Here is a 23,749-nt window from a genome sequence, read left to right on the forward strand (position 1 = left end):
TGTTTTTGTCTTGTTATGTATCAGAGAGATATAATTAATGTGGATCAGTCTAATAAAATGTTTTATAGCTTGGAAGCTATCTTCTTCTGTGTGTAATTTACTAAATTATCTACCGTACTCACAGGCAAAAATGCATTAAATGGATAATTTATTCCTGTAATTAACAAGAGCTCAAAAATGTTTTGCCTACTGTAAAAAAACTAAACTTGATACCAATGTTGTGGTTCTTCAAACATGTGAAGAGGAAATGTTATTTAAAGGGATTCTGTCATGGAAAAAATTTTTTCCCCAAAACACATCAGTTAACAGTGATGCTCGAGCAGAATTCTGTACTGAAATAATTTTTTTTAAAGAGCAAACAGATCTTCTTATATTTAATTTTGAAATCTGATTTGGCCTTAAACATGCTGTTAGTCTCCCATGTGCTCTCAGTCATGTGATACACTTCAGTCACTGCTGAGCTGCAAGTTGGAGTGATATCAACGGTCCCTGCCTAGCAGCCTATCAACAGAACAATGGGAAGGTAACCAGATAACAGCTCCCAGTCACAAGATTACAGCTGCCTGATAGAAAAGCACTAAATAGTAAAATCAAAGTCCCACTGTGACTACTCCAGTTAAATTGAGTAGGAGAAACAATGGCCTATATGAAAGCAGTTCCATTGTGCAGTGCTGGCTCTTTCTGAAAGCACAAGAACAGGCAAAATTACCTGAGATGGCTGCCTACACACTAACATTACAACTTAAAAAAATACACTTGTTGGTTCAGGAATAACATTTTACAGATTGACGGTAGAGTGACTTTTTTGTAAAAGGTGTGATTTCAAAATAAAACCTACACCATAAAAATTATGACAGAATCCCTTTAATCAGATCTCCCTTGCAATTAGGGCAATGGCACACTGGGCAACTTCGGGTTCTTCAATTATAGAGGAAGATTTATTAAAAGACGAATTGTTGCTAGCGACCACTTTGCACCCATCACAACACTTCACCAGGCGCAACTGAGTTCAGACTACGCCAATTCACTAAAATGTGGAGTTTAGTCATGGGCATTTGATAGTGAAGATGCACTAGAGTTCATTTCTGCCAAGCAAAACTTTGCTAGGGATCTTGCACTCAATTTGCATAGGGAGGGAAATTAAAAGTTGTATGGACGTCTTTATGTTAAATGTTGGTACGTATACAAATTTTTAAAACACTTGTCCAGGGAACCTTATTCTAATGCCCTACACATGTGCCCACTGTTAAATTTATGTTTCGTATGTTTGCAAATGTAAGGGGAAAACCGGTTACCCAAAAAAAGTTTAAGTCAGGTCTTTTGCAGGCAATCAGGCTAAAATAAGTAAAAGACGCCAGCGTTTTTTTGGACTTCGATGCATTTTTCAGCTCACAGAATATAACGTAAGTGACAGAAGATTGCTGAAGACATAGCTACTTTAATGCACTTTACGTACAGTAAAATCGGCACTTTAGTGAATTTGCGGAGTAACATCTGTTAGCGAAAAGTCGCCTGGCGATAGAGTGAAAATGACCGGTAGCGCCAGTCTCTTTCAATATCAAATTGGTGCCTGTGTCCGTTAGTAAATCGACGATGTCCCTGCAGGCGGTAACGAATTGTCACTAGCATTAGCCAATTCGCCCTTTAGTAAATCTGCCCCATAATCTTGGGAGGCAGGTACAAAACTCAAACTACACCAATCATTTGCAAAGGGGCAAACAAATGTGCTTCTCATCTTCTGTAAGCCAGTGACAAAGGCAGTAATGAGGAGAGGGTTTCTTTGTACAGAGCTCACTATGTTTCTTTAAATTAACACTGCTCATTCCAGGGGTAGGCATAAGGTAGGTAAAAATCAAAAACCATAATCATTAGCCCTTAATATGGCAAGATTAGCATAAAACATAATATGCATTAACAGTGTAGGGTTGACTTTACCGACAGAGAAGTTCCGGCCCTGTATATAAATATAAATATATATATATATATATATATATATATATATATATATATATATATATATATATATATATATATATATATATATATATATATATTAGTGCTATGGTTTCCAGGGGCCTCATACTATGCACTCAACTTTGGGGGACCCATATTCTCATTGTTACCAATTAGAGGGGTGTATACAACTTTCCAACCCCTAAGCTTGAGGTGGCCAATCATTCTGAGATACATTTGTAACTCTATGAAGAAGTCCTGGGTATAGATAATTTACCAAAGACGATTCACCTAAAAATGAAAATATATAGATGATTTAATAACAAATTAAAAGAATGTTAATACATAGGGAAAACAGAACAGGAAAAGATATGAGCATGGTATGGAATACAGTTACATCACCCTACCTAGCCATTTCAACTGTATTCTAGCAAACCTAGCTCAATAGTAGCCATTGTTAAAGCAGAATCTGTATCTGGATGGAATAATATGAGAGGTATTTGCAATCTAGCAAAGCATAATGGTTCCTCTGGCAGCAGCTAAATAGGCTAATTGTATGAGACTTCATCCAGCGCAGGTTTCCCTTGTTGTCAAACACGTGTTTTCACTATCATGCCAAGTATACCTGCCTTGGGATGTACTGAATTGATGAATGATCATTCTATGGGGAACAGGGACTGTTCGTCATTTATTGTGGTTTGTCTATTTTGCAGTAGAGGGTACATAAACAACCCCCCACTTAAAAGGGTGGTTCACCTTCAAGTTAAATTTAAGCATGTTATAGAAAGATCAGTTCTAAGCAATTTTTCAGTTGGTCTTCATTATTTATTTCTTATAGTTTTTTATTATTCCCTTTCTTCTTCTGACTCAAAGCTTTCAAATGGGGGGGGGTCAGTGACCCCATCTAAAAACAAATGTTCAGTAAGGCTACAAGTTTAGGGGGTTATTTACTCCAAATGCAAAAATCACGAAAAATTTGTGATTTCTTTTATAAAATTGGACTTTTAAAAAATCACACATTTTTCAGAATGTATTAAACCCTGAGGATGGAAAAGTCTGAATCAGAAAATCCGGCATCTCAGACCTGTCGAGGTTGCATATAAGTCGATGGGAGATGTCCCAATGATTTTTTGATGTGCGCTGGGTTTCGTGCAATACCCCGAAGTTTTCAGAGTTTTCGGGCAAAAATCAGGGTTTTCGGGTGAAAAATCCGAAATATCATGAAAATTGGGAGAAAAATCTGAAAAAAACGTTAAAATCTATTGTTTTCCCGCAAAGCAAATTTTCGGGAAAACTTAATAATAAATAACTGTAAAGAACCCGAGCGATTTGATTGCAGTTAGTAGCATAAAATATTGAGATAAATTCAGACTTTGATAAATAACCCCCTTACTGTTACTTTTTATTACTAATTTTTCTATTTAGGCCCTCTTCTATTCATATTCCAGTTTCTTACTGAAATCAGTGCATAGTTTCTAGGGTAATTTGGAACCTAGCAACCATATTGCTAAAATTGCAAACTGGAGAGCTGCTGAATAAAAAGCTAAATAACTCAAAAACTACAAATAATAAAACATGAAAATCAATTGCAAATTGTCTCATAATATCACACTCTACATCATACTAAAAGTTAACTCAAAGGTGAACAACCCCTTGAAGCAGGCATTCATTTCAGGGGTTTATATCACCTCCTAGTGTATGCATGGATAGCTTGTGTCAAGGGTCCTGCTCATATGACAGTTGCCCTTACATTTAGCCCCTTCAGGCAATGTCAACTCTGCAATTTCAGTGGCAGTTTTAGGCTGTGATTAAAAACATGGCACTTTGCTTTTGTACCTTGCCTCCCCTCTCCCATTCTAAATGCTGTTTGTCCATAAAAGTTGGCAAGTAGGTCCCAGCACCAGTCAGGACAGGGTACCCTGAAGTATTATCCAGTAAAAGTAGAACCTAGGATCCAAGTTACTCTATGGGGCCGATTCATCAAGGGTCGAATATCGAGGGTTAATTAACCCTCGATATTCGACTAGGAATTGAAATCCTTCGACTTCGAATATCGAAGTCGAAGGATTTAGCGCAAATTCTGCGATCGTACGATCGAAGGATTATTCCTTCGATCGAACGATTAAATCCTTCGAATCGAACGATTCGAAGGATTTAAATCCAACGATCGAAGGAATATCCTTCGATCAAAAAAACTTAGGCAAGCCTATGGGGACCTTCCCCATAGGCTAACATTGACTTCGGTAGCTTTTATCTTCCGAACTAGGGGGTCGAAGTTTTTTTTAAAGAGACAGTACTTCGACTATTGAATGGTCGAATAGTCGAACGATTTTTTATTCAAATCGTTCGATTTGAAGGTCGTAGTCGAAGGTCGAAGTAGCCCATTCGATGGTCGAAGTAGCCAAAAAAACCTTCGAAATTCGAAGTTTTTTTACTTCGAATCCTTCACTCGAATTTAGTGAATCGGCCCCTATGAGTCTGGGGCTGTTTGGGATAAGTAGCTGAATCACAATAGGTTCAGTGCCACCATGGAAGAGACCCAGAGGATCTTTGGGAATCCAGAGACAGCAGTAGCATTACACTGCCATTCACTGACAATTGTAAAGCAAGTTAATTGTATTTTATTATTACTTTATATTAGTTCTCTTTAATTCAAACCCTCTTGCCACCTTCCACCCTGTCGTTAGGGTAACTAGACGCTACTAAACAGACAACATGTTTTTTTTTAAACTTGAGAGGTGCAAAAGTTGTTGTCTGATACCCGTTTACCTCTGGTTTTCAGCAACCCATTTAGTAATGATTAGTTTGGGATTGGGAAGTTAAAATCATCAACATGCTATGCATATCCTATGTAGAAACATTATAAAATGTTATAGAAATAGAATACAGAGGATGAAGAATAGATCGTTATCAAGGGTGACAGTTCAGGATTCGTTAATTAAATAGAGCGTTTTGAAAATGCTGCAAATTGTGAGCCTACTTTGTTCCCTCTGTTTAAATATCGCTTACGTAGTCTATTTTATCAAATATTTCAGCCTGAAATAGCTGCTATGGATGAGCTATTAGCGCATACAACCAAGCAAAAAACCTGTAATAGCCAGAAGCTACATAAAGTAATTACAGTAGATCACTCCCTCTTTCATTTAGGAGAAAATGTTCCAGGGATTTTTAATTAAACCTTACAGCTCGTCTGAAACGTAACTTCATAACATGGTGAAACGCTTGAAACGTTCATTTGAAGAAGTCAGTAAATGAGTTTGAAATCATCTGAAAGTTTTGGGATTCAGGAGACCCTAGCAGGCATTCAGCATTCAGCAGCAGCCTCCTGTATATTAAGTGCTTCGCAAGATCTTGGAATCACGCTTTGACTTATTTGCACAACCCCCTTTACAGCAAAAATTCTTGAAATATAAAAAAAAAACCAGGACATTATCAGTACAAGTAATAGGACCTATTATCCCGAATGCTCAGGGCCTGGGGTTTTCTGGATAAGGGATCGTTCTGTGATATTCATTTTCATACTTACTAGAAAATCAAATTAAGGGGCCCATTTGCTAAGGGTCGAAGTGAATTTTCGAATTCAAAAACTTCGAATTTCGAAGTAATTTTTGGGTACTTCGACCATTGAATAAGCCAAAAATTCGATTTGAATTGAAAAAACTTTGACTTCGAAAATCAAAGTACTGTCTCAAAGACTTTGTCATCTTAAACCTGCCGAATTGCTTTTTAACCTATGGGCGACCTCCTAGAACCTTTCTGAGTGTTTGGCTAAGTTTTGAGTAGTCAATGTATTTTTTTGTCAAATCGGTCAATCGTTTCAAACGATTTAATCGAGTGATCGATCGAAAACGCCTGTTTTCGATCAAAAAAATACTTCGACTATCGAAGTATCAAATTCTATGGTCGAATTTCAACCCCTCATAGGCTAAAACAGCAATTTGGCAGGTTTTAGATGGCGAATGATCGAATTCGAATTTTTAAAGAGACAGTACAGGATAAATTTCAAAATTCAAATTTTTTACAAATTCGTATTGAATTTGTACTATTCCCTAGTCGAAGTATACAAAAAATAGCTCGAAATTCGATTTTTTTTTTTCATTCGAAAATTCACCTCGACCTTTGATAAATCTGCCCTTAAATGTTATGAGGAATTCTAACAATAAGAAGATAAGCCAGTGTATATGATCAGGATGAAACAAAGGAACTCAATAAATATGCTAATGCCCAAAACAAAAGCGGAGAAAAGTGGTGCCAAAAGATTATTTGTGCCTATAAACAAATTAAAAGAAGGAATAGTAAGGTAATAAGCAAGGAATGGAAATATAGTGAGCAAGACAAAGACACTGCAGATTAAAGAAGTCCTAATTTTTGCTCAGTTTCTACAGATGAAGGTGGCTCACGGCTATTAAAGAGAATAATGGACCACTGTAGACACAAATACATTTAGTACAGAGGAACGATGCTAGGCTTCTCTATACTAGTAAAAGTCTATGGACCTGGGAAGCGTACCACCAAGGGTGTTTTAGAAACTGAAGCATATACTTTGACTATGTAAATCTGACAAAAGAGAATGTAAAGGAAAACCTAATGGCGAATACAGACTGAAAGGTAATATACCCTTCTATACAAGAGAAGGAAGCTAGAAATGATCTTTATAGGTGACATAAATAAATATGCAATGCATTGTGGGCAAAGAAAGCTAGATTGTATAGAAATAGTAATCAATAAGACAAATAAGACATTACGCTGCAGCAGTTTTGAGTTTTGGAGGTACTATCCACAGACAGATGATAGAAGAGGAATCTTCAGAGGAGAGCAGATAGAATGATGGTGGTGGTGTAAGTAACAAACTACATCAGGAAACACTTGAAGACCTCAACTGGTGAAGGTTTTTGAGTGTGTTTTCTAAATGGCAGTGTGACCGGAAGAACGATTGGGCCACTTATATTCCCTAAACACAATGTCAGCTCTATGCGCTAGTACTGTTTGGTGGTAATCTAGTATAGGTATGGGATCTGTTATCTAGAATGCGCAGGACTTGGAGTTCTCCAGATCTCCATTCTATACATCTGGCAAAACATATAAACTTTAAATACACCCAATAGGATTGCTTTCCCTCCAATAAGGATTAATTATATCTTAGTTGGAATCAAGTACAAGCTACTGTTTTATTATTACAGAGAAAGGAGAAATAGTTTATACAAATTTGGATTAATTCAATAAAATGGAGTCTATGGGAAATGGTCTTACCGTAATTCGTAGCTTTCTGGATAACAGGTTTCTGTATAACGGATCCTATACTGATATAAAGTGGGGAGGGTGTTTTTCCAGTGCTGCTATTTCTGCAGCAATTTTTTTTTTTGCAGCAACTGTTTCCATGTAGAATACAATGGAGTATATGGGTGTCCTATTTTTTATTAAAGCATTCATAGCTGTTGTAAACTCATTTAAAAATCTCGGCAGTCAATCAAATATTGTCTGCCCCTCCTCTATGCCAGTGGCATAGAGGCGGGGCAGACAATTACTTTCAATTTCCATTCAGCACTTCCTAGATGTCACTGCTCTCCCCACATTCCCCCGTTCTCTTTACCATTTAATTGTGCAGCCAGAGCATGGGAATAGACATCAGGTCCCCCATTCTGGTGCACAAACAAGATTCTGAGATGATGCAAGGCTTGTCTTAATAACAGTGTCCACAAAATGGCTGCTTCCTGCTTGTTATAATTATGAATCCCCAGACTGAAGGAAACAAGATTTAAATAATTTATATAGTGTAATTTAAGTTCATTTTGCTTGACTAATGTGATAAAATAGGATTTGGAATTTTTTGTTTGGGTGACGGGTCCCCTTTAAGGTATGGTGATCCAAATTAGGGAAAAACTCCTTATACCGAAAACCCCAAGTCACAAGCATTCAGGATAATAGATCATACACAATTTCTTGCTACATCTGCAAATATTTATTTTGTTTTGCACATTTGTATTCGTGTATGTGCTCACCTGGGAGGGGTATGGATATGAGCTAGCAGGTGGATGTCTGTTCACTAGATTGTGCAGAATTCTTGCATGATGTTATATGATTTGTGCTAATGGCAAGCTTGCTTATTGGTAAAGAGGATAATGTCCAATTGACTTTAATCCATGTAAGATAGAAGGGAGTGGGTATCATGAAATTCTACCAAGCTAGCACTAATCCCAAATATCCAATGCATTCTAAGCACAGAAATGTGAGCATGTAATTCCTCATCGGAGTTTGTTGCCCTTTGATTTTGGCAAATCTTTCAACAGAGTTAAATTTCCGGTAAAACAGGAGACATTGTGAAATCATCTAGCAAAATAAATAGCCCAGTTCAGGAGTCAGCAGAGTATGTGAAACCTGAACTCTACAACATACGCTGGGATTCTGCAACCACTTACTGCCACTCATCTTTTCCTAATTAATACTTAGCTTTCTCATAAGGTAAGTCTGAATTTGATCACTTTGATTCCATGTAAAGGGCAAAGCCTCAAGGTTCAGCGAAGCTGCTGAGAACTTTCTTTTGTGATTAGTAAACATATTCTTTGTGCTCGAATAAAACTTGTGCTGCAAAAACGTCAAATGTAACTTTTTACATAATAAAAGAAAATGAAATGCTCATCAACTTTCCAATACACATTAGCACCTTTTCATTGATTTTTAAAGTTAATTGTAAATTTATTGTAAGAAATCCATTCTATACTTTGCACTGCTGGTCCTGACAACATGCTGAACATTTCTGCACATGGAACCCTTTATTTAGATCTACATAAATTGTTTTGCAGTCAATATGGATTCATGCAGCTTAGTTACCATCCAGCGCAAGATATGGTTTTATTATTACAAAGAAAAATGAAATCCTTTATAAAAAATTGTAATTATTTGCTAAAATGGTGGGATAAGAGATGGTCTTCGACAATGTTTAGATAACAGGTTTCCAGATAAGGGATCTCATACCTGTACTAGCACTTCTAAAAATAAATGTTCTTTTATTTGTTTTATTTTAATTATTGTTATTGCTATTGCTTTTTATTACTCATCTCTCTATTCAGCCCCTCTCCTATTCATATTCCAGTCTCTTAGTCAAAGCAATGCATGGGGAGCTGCTGAATTAAAAGCTAAATAACTCAAAAAACACAAATAATACAAAAAATGAAAACCAATAGCAAATTGTCTCAGAATATCAATTTCTACACTAGTAGTCACCAATAGTGACCGAGGTTACATGTGATAAACCAACATTTTGGAAAACTGGAACTAAATCCTTCAATTGCGGGTCTGATCCTGTGGGGCAGCTGTACTAAAGGGCGAAGTGAGTGAGGCACAGGAGTAACTTCGCTAGCAAAAGAGACAGACACTAGTGGTCAATCACACTCTATCGCCAGGTGAATTTTCACTCTGGCGAATGGACGTTACTCCACAAATTCACTAAGATACGGAGTTTACCAAACTTGCCTTCCTCAGCTCAGACCAGGTGAAGTGCAATGGAGTGCATATATCTTCCTCAATCTTCTGTTACTTACGTCATATGTTTAGTGGGAAAAGCTTCTTAGCCCCAAAAATTACTGGCGTCTTTTCCTTTTTTTCAGAGTGATAGCCTGCAAAATTTTTGTGTAACCGGGTTCCCCCATACATTTTCTAACATATGGAACATAAACTATACAGTGGGCTCATGTGTAGGGCATTCAACTTTAGAATTTCCCATCGTATGCAAATTAGCCTGAGCGAAGACCTCTAACGAAGTTGCGCTAGGTATAATTGAACGCTAGCGCATCTTAGCGTTGATTGTCGAAGCTACGCTAGCAAAAATTTGCCAGCGTTCCGTGGCCTGGACATACTTTGCATTTTAATAAATTAGCGTTGTCTGAGTGAATTTTCACCTGGTGAAGTGTTGCGATGGCTGCAAAGCCGAATTTTCATCGCTTAGTAAATTTACCCCTATGACTGTATTGGTCTTGGGCTGCATGAGGGCAATAAATGTTTTTGGGTTGCACGACTTCAACAAATGCTTGTGTTCTGTTTAAGTTAAGAGGCTTAATTTTACCCCAAACTAGGTCAAGCAGTGTTGAAGGTTATTTTCTAAAATTGTACATTAATTGCAAGCAAACTCTTCCCAGTGTGATCTGGTAGACAATTCTCAAATATAGGAAGATAATATGGTAATTGGCAAATCATGCAAATATTTCATTCACATTGTGCTTGTGTTATTGGGAGCATGCATTTTGGTCTTAAAAAACGATGTACAGCAGGGGTGCCCAAAAGGTATAATATGGGGAATCTACCAGTAGGCCTTTAGCTGGTGATCAGTAGATCTCAAGACACTGTCAACAAACTCCTATTTCATGCTGTTCATTCAGATATTTATTATGTTAAGGTTACATCAGAAATAGTTGTTTGTTAAACATAGCAATATAAATTCTCTCATAGATCAATATACAATTTAAGAAATGTTTTCCATGGAACAGAATGCTAACAATGCTTTTGTGGATGAAGATCACAATGGGACAACATCACTAAAAGTAGACCTCACATTAGTAAATTATGGGCACTCCTGATGTACAGGTATGGGATCTGTAAACTAATTATCCAGAAAGTTCCAAATAATGGAAAGGCAGTATCCCATAGACTTCATTTTATTCAAATAATCCAACGTTTTAAAAATGATTACCTTTTTCTCTGTAATAATAAAACAGTACCTTGTACTTGATCCAGACTAAGATATAATTAATCCTTATTGGAAGCAAAACCAACCCATTGGGTTTATTTAATGTTTAAATGATTTTCTAGTAGACTTAAGGTATAAAGATCCAAATTACGGAAAGATCCATTATACGTAAAACCCCAGGTCCCGAGCTTTCTGGAGAACAGGTCCCTTACCTGTAGTATTTTATTCTGTAGGCTAGTTGTGTGAATAGATGCAACATGTAAAAAGAGTAAAATCTCCTTAATTCCAGGGTTCCCTTGCATCTGTGCATGCTGTTAACAAAAGTATTCTACTTTTGCTTTGTGGGTGAAAATGACTCCCTTTTTCCATTGGGCTGGGGTTTAGGTTTTTTTCTCCATATACCCGGTTTTGTGTCATTGTGCTTGGGACCAGAAATAAGCAATTTCAAATCAGCATCCTGGACGTAAATTCCAGCTTTGTGAAACGCACAATTTCTGAGAATGGGTCACATGGGGCTGATTCAAATCTCTAATCATTTTTGCAGCCAGACTTTTGTAGCGCTCAGAAACTATTTTGGAGTCTGCCAATCCCTTTTAGTGAGTTTTGCTTTGCAAACTCTCTGGGCTGATGCTGCTTTGACACATGATTGTAAAACCTGGCCACTTTTCATGAACATTTTCAATAAATGAGACAATTCATCACTCAGTTTCAATTTTATTTTATAGAACTATCCTTATTTCTGATGTAGCTTAAAGTTAAAAATATTTTGGATGTAGGTTCATAATTCTCAGCACCAGGTCCTTATAGCCCCTCATGTGGCCCTGATTTAATCCTAAACAGATATTTATGTTTCTTTGGCAAGTCTGCTAGCAAACAGGTTACACATTTGCAAATACATCTAGAAGAGAATATATATATATATATATTTCTTGGTACTTGGTACAGTAACTTTGATTTATTTGCAGGCTATGGAAGCAAACTGTTCAAACATGACACCCTTGAGCTCAGATTCTGCAGAGAAGGAAAACACTGTATGCATTTTCGGAACAGGAGATTATGGACGATCTCTTGGATTTAAAATGCTTCAGAGTGGCTTTTCGGTAATATATGGAAGTCGAAATCCCAGTTCTGCGAGTTTGCTGCCTAAAGGAGCGGAAGTATTAAGCCACAGTGAAGCGGCAAGGAAAAGTCAGATCATCTTCGTGGCAGTTCAGAGAGACCATTATAGTTTTGTCACTAAGTTTAGTAAGGTCTTGGAAGGGAAAATTTTAGTGGATGTCAGCAACAATCTCAAAATAAACCAGTACTCGGAATCAAATGCAGAATACCTTGCTCAGCTTGTGCCGGATGCTAAGGTAGTAAAAGCATTTAACACAGTGTCTGCCTGGGCCCTGCAGTCAGGTACATTGGACGCCAGCAGGCAGGTAAGTGCTTTATACTTAAATGTCTAACAGGAAACTCTGTGACATTCTTACTGTTTCCATAAATACAAATATATAGAGCCAGTGTTTTAAGAAATGTGAGATTTGATACACACATATATGACATATATATCAATTTAAAGGTTATGTTGGGAAGAGCACTTTAACGCTACAAAAAATACATTTCTTTTCATGTATTATTACTGGGTTTCCAGATAGACTCTCAACAAAGCAATACTAATAGCAGTATCATTCAGTCTTTGATCCTGTAAGTCAGGAAGAAAGAAGTTTCCATTGTTTGCATTTACGCCACAGAACAGTCCTGAAAGCTAAAAGGATTAGTAAACCCTTGATTTGAATGTTAAAGGAATTGTAAGCTCTCAAAACAAATCAATGCACAATTGCCCAGAGTGTTCTTCTAAGCAATTTGCTATTTATTTTTTTTTAGTCTAGTTTTCAAGATATTAACAATTTTTACACTGCTTATATATTGACATTAAGGGGCCGATTCACTATGGGTCGAATATCGAGGGTTAATAAACCCTCGATATTCGACTAGGATTTAGCGCAGATAGTTCGATCGAACGATCGAAGGATAATTCCTTCGATCGAATGATAAAATCCTTTGAATCGAACGATTCAAAGGATTTTAATCCAACGATCGAAGGAATATCCTTCGATCAAAAAAAGTTAGGCAAGCCTATGGGGACCTTCCCCATAGGCTAACATTGACTTCGGTATATTTAGATGGTGAACTAGGTGGTCGAAGTTTTTTTTAAAGAGACAGTACTTCGACTATCGAATGGTCGAATAGTCGAACGATTTTTACTTCGAATCCTTCGATTCGAAGTCGTAGCGTAGTTGTAGTTGAAGGTCGAAGTAGCCCATTCGATGGTTGAAGTAGCCCAAAAAAAACTTTTTTACCTTCGAATCCTTCACTCAAAGTTAGTGAATCGGCCCCTAAAACAACAGCTCCACCATCTAAAAGCACCTTCGGTAGCTTTTAGATGGTGAACTAGGGGATCGAAGTTTGTTTTAAAGAGACAGTACTTCGACTATCGAATGGTCGAATAGTCGAACGATTTTTACTTCGAATCCTTCGATTCGAAGTCCTAGTCGTAGTCGAAGGTCGAAGTAGCCCATTCGATGGTTGAAGTAGCCCAAAAAAAACTTTTTTACCTTCAAATCCTTCACTCGAAGTTAGTGAATTGGCCCCTAAAACAACAGCTCCACCTGCCTGATGGTGAGTTCTGCTAACCAGTCTTAAGGTGGCCATACACGGGCTGATAATGCTGCCGATATCGGTTGTTTAGACCAATTTGACAGCTAATCTGCCCGTGTATGGAGGCTTCCAACGAGTCTTTCCGATCGATAGCTGGACAAGATATCAATCGGGAAGGTCGATGTCGCAGGGCAGTGGATTTCGTTGTGAAATGCAAAATCTTGTGTTTCGGCACTGAAATCCATAACATGTGCCTGAACCAGATCGGAGATAATTATTCCTGGAGTAGCAGAAGAGGAGAAGCAGATTTTCTGCATGTATTTCTCCGTAGGCCGAGATCTGTGTCTTGTGGCCCGAGGCTTACGGGAGACAGTTCAGAGGAAAAAAGAGACCCTCCTGAGGCTGCAATGCTTATAAAAGAGCAGAAAAACCTCAGATGGCTTTTCTTCACTGATAAACAAAGCAAAGCAAAGGGTTTCCTCTTCTTCTGAAATTTTCTCCCGACTGTCAGACTTGTCAGCAGAACTCACCAGCAGGTGGAGTTCTTGTTTCCGTTTCGTTATATTTCATTATATTAACAAAATAGCAAAATAATTTTCTTTTCTAGAAAAGGTGTTTCTTAGTCAAGGTGGGAACTAGTGATGCATGGGTCATATTCTGTGGGTCATGCAGGTTTGTGTGACCAGTTGCCCACAGAGGTGGTTTGCAGGTGGGTAACATTTGGCTTTATCCCAGTCCCTCTGTGACTTCTCCATGATGTTCCAGCTCTTGTATTAATGTTGTAACGTTTACTTATTACTTACTTATATACTTATGCTTCCCACGGCCCCTGCAGTGAGGCCAGAGATGGGACAGGCATGGGTATATAAATGAATGCAGTGGTCAGTCCTGGTCAGTCTCAGGTTGAGTTAGAAAGGGTTAGGGTTGGTGCAGGTCATAAAATATTTGACCCACGCATCACTAGAGGGAACACCTCTACTTTTTTTTATTATTGATCCCCACTTCAGCCTTTAAGCACTCGTAAAAATAAGCCATCTCATCCATATTTGAACTCACATATGTTCAACGAAAAATAAGTTACACAACATAATGTCTAAGTCGAATAAGAAATTTACACACATAAGGTTAAATATTCATATACTTTGTGCAGTTTTTAGATAATATATATATATAGCATATTGGGACAATAGTAAGCACTGAATCTGTTCTGCCCTAGGTTTTTGTATGCTCTAATGACAGCAAGGCAAAGCATGCAGTTATGGACATTGTGCGTGCCCTTGGGCTTATTCCACATGATCATGGATCTCTTGCGGCCTCTAAAGAGGTAGAAAATTATCCTCTGCAACTCTTCCCAACATGGAGACTTCCCCTGTATATTTGCGCAGGCCTCACTGTCCTCATATTTCTTTATTGTCTGATAACTGACATCATCTACTCTGCTATCACTGAAGAAAAAGATATATCGTTCCGCATTGCAATTTCCATCGCCAACAAGGTCTTCCCAATAGTCTCGCTGATACTGCTGGCTTTGGTTTATATTCCTGGAGTGTTTGCGGCAATTATTCAGTTATACAGAGGAACCAAATATAAGCGTTTCCCTGACTGGCTCGATCAATGGATGCTGTGCCGGAAACAGCTGGGACTGATAGCGCTGTCTTATGCGTTGCTGCATGCAATTTATACACTTGTTATTCCAATTCGCTATTATGTCCGACACAGGATAAACAGCAACATCATTACACAGGTAAACTCATATTACACATTAAACACTATTGTATCTTTCATTCATTGTTGACTTTACTTTTTAAACTATACTTTTTAAACTAGCAAGGGCTTAAGGCCCAGATTTTTTGGAAAAGTAATTTGAGATAGTGGAAAATTTCCCTAAATGCATCATTCTTTCCTAAAGAGTTGCAGAATTTTCCCATATACTTGCACTGTGATAAAATTCCCACAGGTTGATAAACGTTTCACCAATTTGTAATTTAGTCAACTGAATTTAAAGCGGACTTCAATGTTTTTGGCCCATAGGATAACATTTTAATTGACTGCTTAAAACCAATTAGAGTACTACTTGAGAGAGAAAAAAGCAGTGGGAAAATTATACGAAACGCGGCAGAGTTCAGATGTTTTTAATCTACTGAAATAAACTTGATGTTTTTACCCAACGAGTGGACTGCGGAGTGCTTGCCAACATTCATGAAAGTCCAAACTATACCTGTTAGAGCAGTGATCCCCAACCAGTGGCTCTCAAGCAACATGTCCCTTGGATGTTGTTCCCAGTGGCCTTGAAGCAGGTGCTTATATTTGAATTCCTGGTTTGAAGGCAAACTTTAGATGCATAAAAACCAGGTGTACTGCCAAACAGAACCTCCTGTAGGCTGCCAGTCCACATATGGGCTTCCAATATCTGATCACAGCCCATATTTGCGACCCTCATAAACCTTTTGTATGCTTATGTTGCTCTCTATAACTTATTTTACATTTTAATTTGGCTCATGGGTAAAAAACAGGTTGGGGACCCCTGTGTTAGAGCTTAGTTCCCCTTAAAGTAGGACAGCTATATAATCAACTCCTAGCCAACTGAATGGAATGTTGTTTTTCTTATTTTTCAATATATTTCCGGTAAATCCAAGTTTGCTTTTTTTTCCACATCTGTAAAAATTAAAATTACATAAAAACATTGAAAATGAGAACAGTCTGCCAACTTAACCCAGGCGAGCCAAATGCTCTGCGTGCCAATTCCAAAATATTCTCAGTGACAACCTAGGTATACGGAAAGATGGATGTTGCTCTAATCCTGCTCCAATAACATTATGGATTAAGCACTATGAAATGAATGTTACTAACCAGTAGGATATATTCTATGTTCTAGATATTGAAAAATGAGACCAGAACGTTTGATAACACCCTTGCTTGGCGTACAGATGCTTACATTGCACTGGGAATTCTGGGATTCTTTTTCTATGTCCTCTTGGGCATAACATCCTTACCATCTGTAAGCAATGCAGTCAACTGGAGAGAATTTCGATTTGTTCAGGTTTGTTAAAGACCATTTTCCGTTGCTCAGCAATAGCTTGGAAAACATGCCCTATTTACAGTACATTTAATCTTCACAATGTCATACGCCAGATAGGGTCCTCTTGTGATAATAGCCACAGAACATACAATTTCACAAATTCATATGTCAGAAGGGCTCCTCCTGTGATACCTCACGCCGTCTAGAAGTCAAGGTATGCCGCTATGCTCATGTCACTTTTCTACTAAGGAACTAACATAACAGTATATGCAGTGATTGAAAAAGAAAAACTCTAGACATGACTATTTAAAGAGATACTATTTGGCTTAAGAAACATATTCTTATTGTATTAATATTGAGTTACTTTGAACAGACCGCTGCCACAGGCATCTCAAAGTGATTGTCAGATTATTATTGTGTTCTAAGACAGTTTGAAATAGGTCTTTCTTTCATTTTTATGACTTTTGGTATGTTTGTTTTGAATTATACCTCTTCACTTTGGCATTTAAATTGATTTTTGGTCCCACTGAGACTAGCAACAAAGCTGTGGCTTCCATAAAAGACTGGAAGAAAACCAAAGAGGGAGGCAGACTTTTAGCAGCTTCGGGGGCATAATAAAGTTAGAAAAATTCAAGGTTTTCCCATCCCATATCTAATTTGCATTTGCAAATTAGGATTCGGATTCAGTTTGGTATTCGGCTGAAGGATTCGGCGGTTCGGCCTAATCCAAAATAGTGGATTCGGTGCATCCCTAGTTTTTATTAAGGACATAAAAAAGAACAGGCCTTTCCTGAGTTGAAACATGGATGGCATCTATAGTTTGGAGTTGTAATTTTTTTTTTTCCTAGAGTGAATGACATGAGTCTCATGGAGCAGGGTTCTTGCGCTCATGCACTCTTTTCCTCATGAAGATGAATGTGTGAGGTCTGCGCTAGACACTTCAATATGTCTACCCAATATATATATATAAATGAGAATATAAGGGGCAATGTAATAAAAGTAGCAAACTATGCTCCAGTTGTAGTGTCCTTATCAGTTCCCCCGTTTAAAAAGGAAACACCTGGTTGGTGTTTATGGGTCACTAGACATGTAAACAATCGTTACATATACCCAAAGTGAGTTTATGTTGTGTTTGTTCATAAAGAACCTCTGATTCCATCATATCATTTTTACATTTTATTTCCAAAAATAGGTTATTTAAAGGGCATGTAAAGGCAAAAAAATAAAATCCCATTTTACTTTAATGAAAAAGAAACCTATCTCCAATATACTTTAATTAAAAAATGTGTACCGTTTTTATAAGAAACCTGACTGTATGCAGTGAAATTCTCCCTTCATTTACTGCTGTGGATAGGAATTGTCAGACGGTCCCTAACTGCTGAGCAGGGAAACAATCATACTTATGAACAGCAGGGGGAGCCCACACCTTACTTCACAGCCATGTAGAACTCAAGCAGCTTTGTTTATGACGATCCCTAAGCAGCCCAGGCCACTCTGAGCATGTGCACAGTCTTAGTCTTGCAAAGATGTTTAACAAAGTTACAAGATGGTGACCCCCTGTATCCAACTTTGAAAGCATAAATCATTTGTTTGATTAGGCTTGTGGTGCAGTAAGTTCATGTTTATATTTAGTATACAAAATACAGCATTTCTAGCCTTATTCTATTTTAGACTTTACATGCCCTTTAAAGACTACTGAGGTCTTTCTAAGGGGCCGATTCATCAAGGGTCGAATATCGAGGGTTAATTAACCCTCGATATTCGACTAGGAATTGAAATCCTTCGACTTCGAATATCGAAGTCGAAGGATTTAGCGCAAATTCTGCGATCGAACGATCGAAGGATTTAAATCCAACGATCAAAGGAATATCCTTCGATCAAAAAAACTTAGGCAAGCCTATGGGGACCTTCCCCATAGGCTAACATTGACTTCGGTAGCTTTTATCTGCCGAACTAGGGGGTCGAAGTTTTTTTTAAAGAGACAGTACTTCGACTATCGAATGGTCGAATAGTCGAACGATTTATACTTCGAATCCTTCGATTCGAAGTCGTAGTCGAAGGTCGAACTAGCCCATTCGATGGTCGAAGTAGCCCAAAAACCACTTCGAAATTCGAAGTTTTTTTACTTCGAATCCTTCACTCGAGCTTGATGAATCGGCCCCTCAATCATTATTAAATACATACATTCTATGGGAATTCAAGTGTAAATACATCTTTTCTGTAGTAATATTTTTTCTTGTTCTCCCTTTTTTCAGTCAAAACTTGGATACCTCACCTTAGTGCTGTGCACAGGGCATGCACTGATTTTTGGATGGGACAAGTTTCTCAGTTTCTCCAGATACAGATGGTATCTTCCTCCGGCATACACACTGTCCCTTGTTGTTCCTTGCACAGTGCTGGTCTTAAAGCTCATTCTCATCCTGCCGTGCCTGGACAGAAGAATCACAAAAATCCGACAAGGCTGGGAAAAGTCTTCGTCAGCTGGAAAAGAGTTTGAAAATGGTGATGTTCCTTTACAGACCAAAATGTAGTAATCCAATTCTGCAAACAGACAAGCTGAGTGAGTGAGTGTACAGTACAATCACAATAAGTTGATATAGACTTGATGGGGTGCTCTATAAGAAGGTGCACCTTGTACTCAGCAGATACATATTGTAGCAAAGTCTAGAATACCTGTACAGTGTATTATTCTGCATGACTATTCTTCACATTCAGCACATTTACTGAGCAGTACTGTGACCCAGAAAATAAAATTAATTTCCAGGCAGAGGGGTGGGGTTTTTTTTTTCGGCTCAGTTAGACTTCAGAACAGAGATGGCCGCATTTGCCATTCTACACTAATACATTTTGTGCATTAAAAGAAAATTGTAATTGTGTCTTTATACTTTATGATAGCATGCGTTTTCCAGTATTCCTGATTTTGGTTATATCATTATGTGCTTTCTATTAAAGAGGTTTTCAAAAGAATTATTGTCTGTGTTTGGTTGTTAAGTAAAATTTGGTGTTCCTACTAGGAAGGGCTATCAGATTTTAGGTGGCACATCCAAGAGCATGCAACCATAATTTCACTAATGTGACTACTAGGAGTGAATAGTATTTCAGCTCTCACATTTGCAGACGTGTTTCTCAATGTGAAAGCACTGAAGCAAAACTGAGCTGTGTGATATTGACATGGGGGCAGTTTACGTAAGATTGTTTTCTTTACTGAGCTGATCACATGATGAGAAAATATGGATCCTTCCATCTCTGAAAAATTACTATGCTTAAGTGGAGAAAAGAACTTCACCCTTCACTTGCCACGCATTCATTTTAACACATCACTTGTTGAATTTTTGACCATAAATTGGTGGGGTGTTCAGAGCTGCTGTTGAGGTCTAATACTCCAGAGAACAAAATGGATACATTTAGGATAATCCAGTTCAAACTTTAGTAAATCTAGCAATGTTTTCTGCTTCATATGCTGTAATGTACTTAAAAGGGAACTATAACTGATAAACAATAGGAATGCATCATGATAAAAAGGTACAATCTCCATAAAGTACTGCAGATCATGGTGACTCTGTTTAAATAATAAGAATTGCAAATTGTTATTAAAGCTGACAATCAGAGCAGTGGTGTGTCGGTTGCTCCATAGGGCAGGGGTAAGTGCTGGACCACTTTGTAGCATGCACCTGCCAGGGCTGGAACTACAAGTAGGCAGAAAAGGCTCTGGTTTAGGGCTCAACAGGGGGGGGGGGTACTGTCACAGCCTGGCCCCTGACATCATGGCCCGCCTCCCCGAGTCATATGTTCCACCCCATGACATCACTGCTCATGTCCCTGTGATGTCACGGCACTCGCCCCTGCCCGGACTTCATCCAGTGGAAAGGTGGCAACCCTATTTGACAAGCAGGGGATTGGGGCAAATGGGGCTTGCTTTGGGGGCCCAGTGCTCTCATCTAAACCCTTTCTTGAAGATCAAATTAGATAAGTGCTGATGGCAGAGCTGGGTTCAAAGTGCAGTTTGCTCCTGTTTTTTTCATTTCATTAGTAAATGAGCCCTCTTACAGTATGAATTAACAGCATGCACCAGAGACAAGTACAAAGATCTATCACCCATATGCAATAAAAGGCACTAAGTTTGCCCAGGAGCAGTAGCCCATATCAACCAATGGGATGTTTGCTTTTAAACAAGTGACCAGTAAATTCTACATGCTCATTGGTTTCTATGGGTTACTGCACTTAGCAACCAATCTTTTATTACATTACCCCCATGGTTTATTGATAAACGTGTCCAACTTATTGCACGCACAACTGACCCTTTATTTTATACCAAGTCACCAACTATGTAACCTATTGAAGGCAAAGGAACATATTTTGGCAGCAGGGATGGACTGGGCCAGTGGGGCACTGGGAAAAAAACACCCAGACCCACTCCCTGCCTGAATCATCGCAAGAAAAGCTACAGAAGGGCTTTGTGGCAGGGGTCCAACCCTGTTAGGCAGCAAAAGAATTCTGGTGCGAAAAAGGGCATAACAACGCTGTGATAACATGTTTTTTGCATTGCTTTTTTCAAGCTAATGCCTTTGTTTACATCGCCACAGTATTATATTCTGCTACAGATTTACATGAAATCATCACACGGCTTTAGAATTGTGCGTGATTCTTTATGACATACCCTGATGTTAAAGTGGAGATACTTGGTCTATTTCAAAGCTGTTTTTGTTTTGCAGAAATCATATTGTATTACCTCTTTCCAATTACCACAAAACATATTACACTGCAATAACTACAGTTTGCAACATCTCACATCCAAATGTATCTTAAAAAAAAAAGTTCAGGCAGATTTAGTAAATGAAATATAACAGCTGTCTGACACAGGGTTTTTAATTTGCAGATATTTGTTGTTCCTAAGGGAGAGAAAGTGAAATGGTCATAAAGATACAGTCTTTTGCATCACATATATTTTAACTGTTACAGATGCTGCCTTTGATAAATATGAAAAAAGCAGCTGTTCTCACTTTATTCTGCTAATACCAGAGGACACAAACTCTGGAGTATTCGATTTGCTTCAGAAAGTACCAAAATGAAGAAACCAAAGTCAAGCTTTTCATTAAGAACATAAACAGGAAAACATAACTCTGTACAGAACATTCCTTATCAATTGAATTTGCATTAGGATGTTTTATTTGCCTAAAAACTGCTCTTTTGTGGCATTCCTGCTTGTGCTGTCATTTTTAAAGGAGAAGCAAAGGCCAAGTCTATGGGGGTGCCCTAATATGATCCCCCCAAGTGCATACATGATACCCAGTGCTCCTGTGAACAGAAAACTGCACCGACCTGGGGTGCTTGCCATTGAGTGATCCCCTTCCTCCCTTCTTTCTTCACATGGGTGTGAAGTAGAATTAAAAGCCGGAATTTAACAAAAAAGCAGGCTTTTCTGCTCTACTGTTCATGCGTCAGCCGCTGGAGTTTGAAGAAAGAAGAAGGGAGGAAGAGGATCGCTTGATCGCAAGTACCCTAGGCCAGAGCAGTTTTATGCTAACAGGACCACTGGCCCAGTAAGTGATTACAATCCTTAGGGTGCCCTAACATTTGGAAACCTCATAGATTGAACTTTTCCTTCTTCTTTAGTACTTATTCTACAACATTTACCAAGGTATCCCACAACTTTAAACCATGACAGTGTATTTTGTGAGTAGACAGTTATCAGTAGCGCAGTCCAAACAGCATGGTATTGGGGAGTATCTAAAAGGACAATTGGATGGTGCTTTTGCGTAATGTGTATACTTTAGAGCAGGGATCCCCAACCTTTAGAACCAGTGAGCAACATTCAGAAGTTAAAGGAGGTGGGGAGCAACACAAGCATGAAAAATGTTCCTGGCCACCCAAATAAGGGCTGTGATTGGCCATTTAGTAGCCCCTATGTGGATTATCAACCTATATTGAGGCTCTGTTTGGCAGTGCATCTTGTTTTTCAAAAATAGGCACCTGCTTTGAATCCATTGGGAGCAACATCCAAGGGGTTGGAGAGCAACATGTTGCTCCCGAGCTACGGGTTGGGGATCACTGCTTTAGAGTGTTACTATGAAAATATTACAATTCTACAGTCAAGTGCTCAGGGTGTTTTTGAGTATTGGCATTGCTGGAGTCGGTATTGCTCCATACACTGGGACATAGATTCTTAACCTATGACAACCACATTTGAAAAATAGGTGAATCAACCTTGGTTTTCAGAGTGTGTCTACCTGATCCCCTTTAGCACAGTAAAAACGTTTCTTACAATATATTATTGTCATTAAAATAAGGTGTGTAAATAGTTCTAATTCATTGGTGGGTTCACTGACCTGCCTCCCAAGGTCACTCTTGGTACCATGGGAAAAAGTGTCAGAAATACTGCTCTAGTTAAATTATTCCTCCATTAGGGACCTACATATATTTACACATCTCTGGTTGAGATGTGTACCAGACTACCAAAATATTTACTACTATAATTCAAATGGAAAGTATAACTCTCTGTCTATTCAGACTTCTTATAATCTATTATCTTGCAAGAGCCTTAAAGAACAAGGAAATACAACAATCACTGGGGGATGCCCAAACGTGGGCTCCTCCAGCAAGCACCACGGAGCGATCCTCTTCTTCCACTTCTTTTCTTAAAATCCTGAGGCCAACGTACAGTATGTGCAGTAGAGTCAAAAGCCAAACTTTAACAAAAAATAAATAAATTTTCACTCTACTGTGCTTATGTCAGTCCTGGTAATTTGAAGAAGAGGAAGTTCAAGAAAAGTATAGCTCCGTGGAGCTCACTGTTTATTCTAACAGAATGACAAGCCTTGAAATCCGCTAGCCAGAAGCTAAGCTTCACTGTAATGCGGAAAAGAGGGCATAAGCCTTTCATGTGAGAAAATTACACAGAATGCATGCTACCTAATAATATAGATACTGGGAACACGCCACTACAATGTCCCAACACAAACACCAAAAAAAAAAAAACATAGCTACATGACTTTAAAGGGATACTGTCATGGGAAAAACATTTTTTTCAAAATGAATCAGTTAATAGTGCTGCTCCAGCAGAATTCTGCACTGAAATCCATTTCTCAAAAGAGCAAACAGATTTTTTTATATTCAATTTTGAAATCTGACATGGGGCTAGACATATTGTCAATTTTCCAGCTGCCCCAAGTCATGTGACTTGTGCTCTGATAAACTTCTATCACTCTTTACTGCTGTACTGCAAGTTATAGTGATATCACCCCCCTCCCTTTTTCCCCCCAGCAGCCAAACAACAGAACAATGGGAAGGTAACCAGATAGCAGCTCCCTAACATAAGATAACAGCTGCCTGGTAGATCTAAGAACAGCACTCAATAGTAAAAACCCATGTCCCACTGAGACACATTCAGTTACATTGAGAAGGAAAAACAGCAGCCTGCCAGAAAGCATTTCTCTCCTAAAGTGCAGGCACAAGTC

At 38.3% G+C, this 23,749-nt stretch overlaps 1 protein-coding gene across 1 annotated transcript; it reads left to right on the plus strand.

The window, feature by feature from the left end:
- Nucleotides 1–8,327: 8,327 nt before the first annotated feature.
- steap4.2.L (STEAP4 metalloreductase, gene 2 L homeolog) lies at nt 8,328–19,259 on the plus strand (the record flags this gene model as incomplete). The annotated part of the gene is given in 5 exon segments (NM_001090117.1): nt 8,328–8,412; nt 11,599–12,057; nt 14,493–15,020; nt 16,152–16,316; nt 18,551–19,259. Coding segments are annotated over 4 exon segments (1,425 nt in total). The 3' UTR covers nt 18,827–19,259.
- Nucleotides 19,260–23,749: the final 4,490 nt, after the last annotated feature.

The sequence above is a fragment of the Xenopus laevis genome, chromosome 6L, assembly GCF_017654675.1.
Source record: "Xenopus laevis strain J_2021 chromosome 6L, Xenopus_laevis_v10.1, whole genome shotgun sequence".
In the NCBI taxonomy this organism is placed as follows: Eukaryota; Metazoa; Chordata; class Amphibia; order Anura; family Pipidae; genus Xenopus; species Xenopus laevis.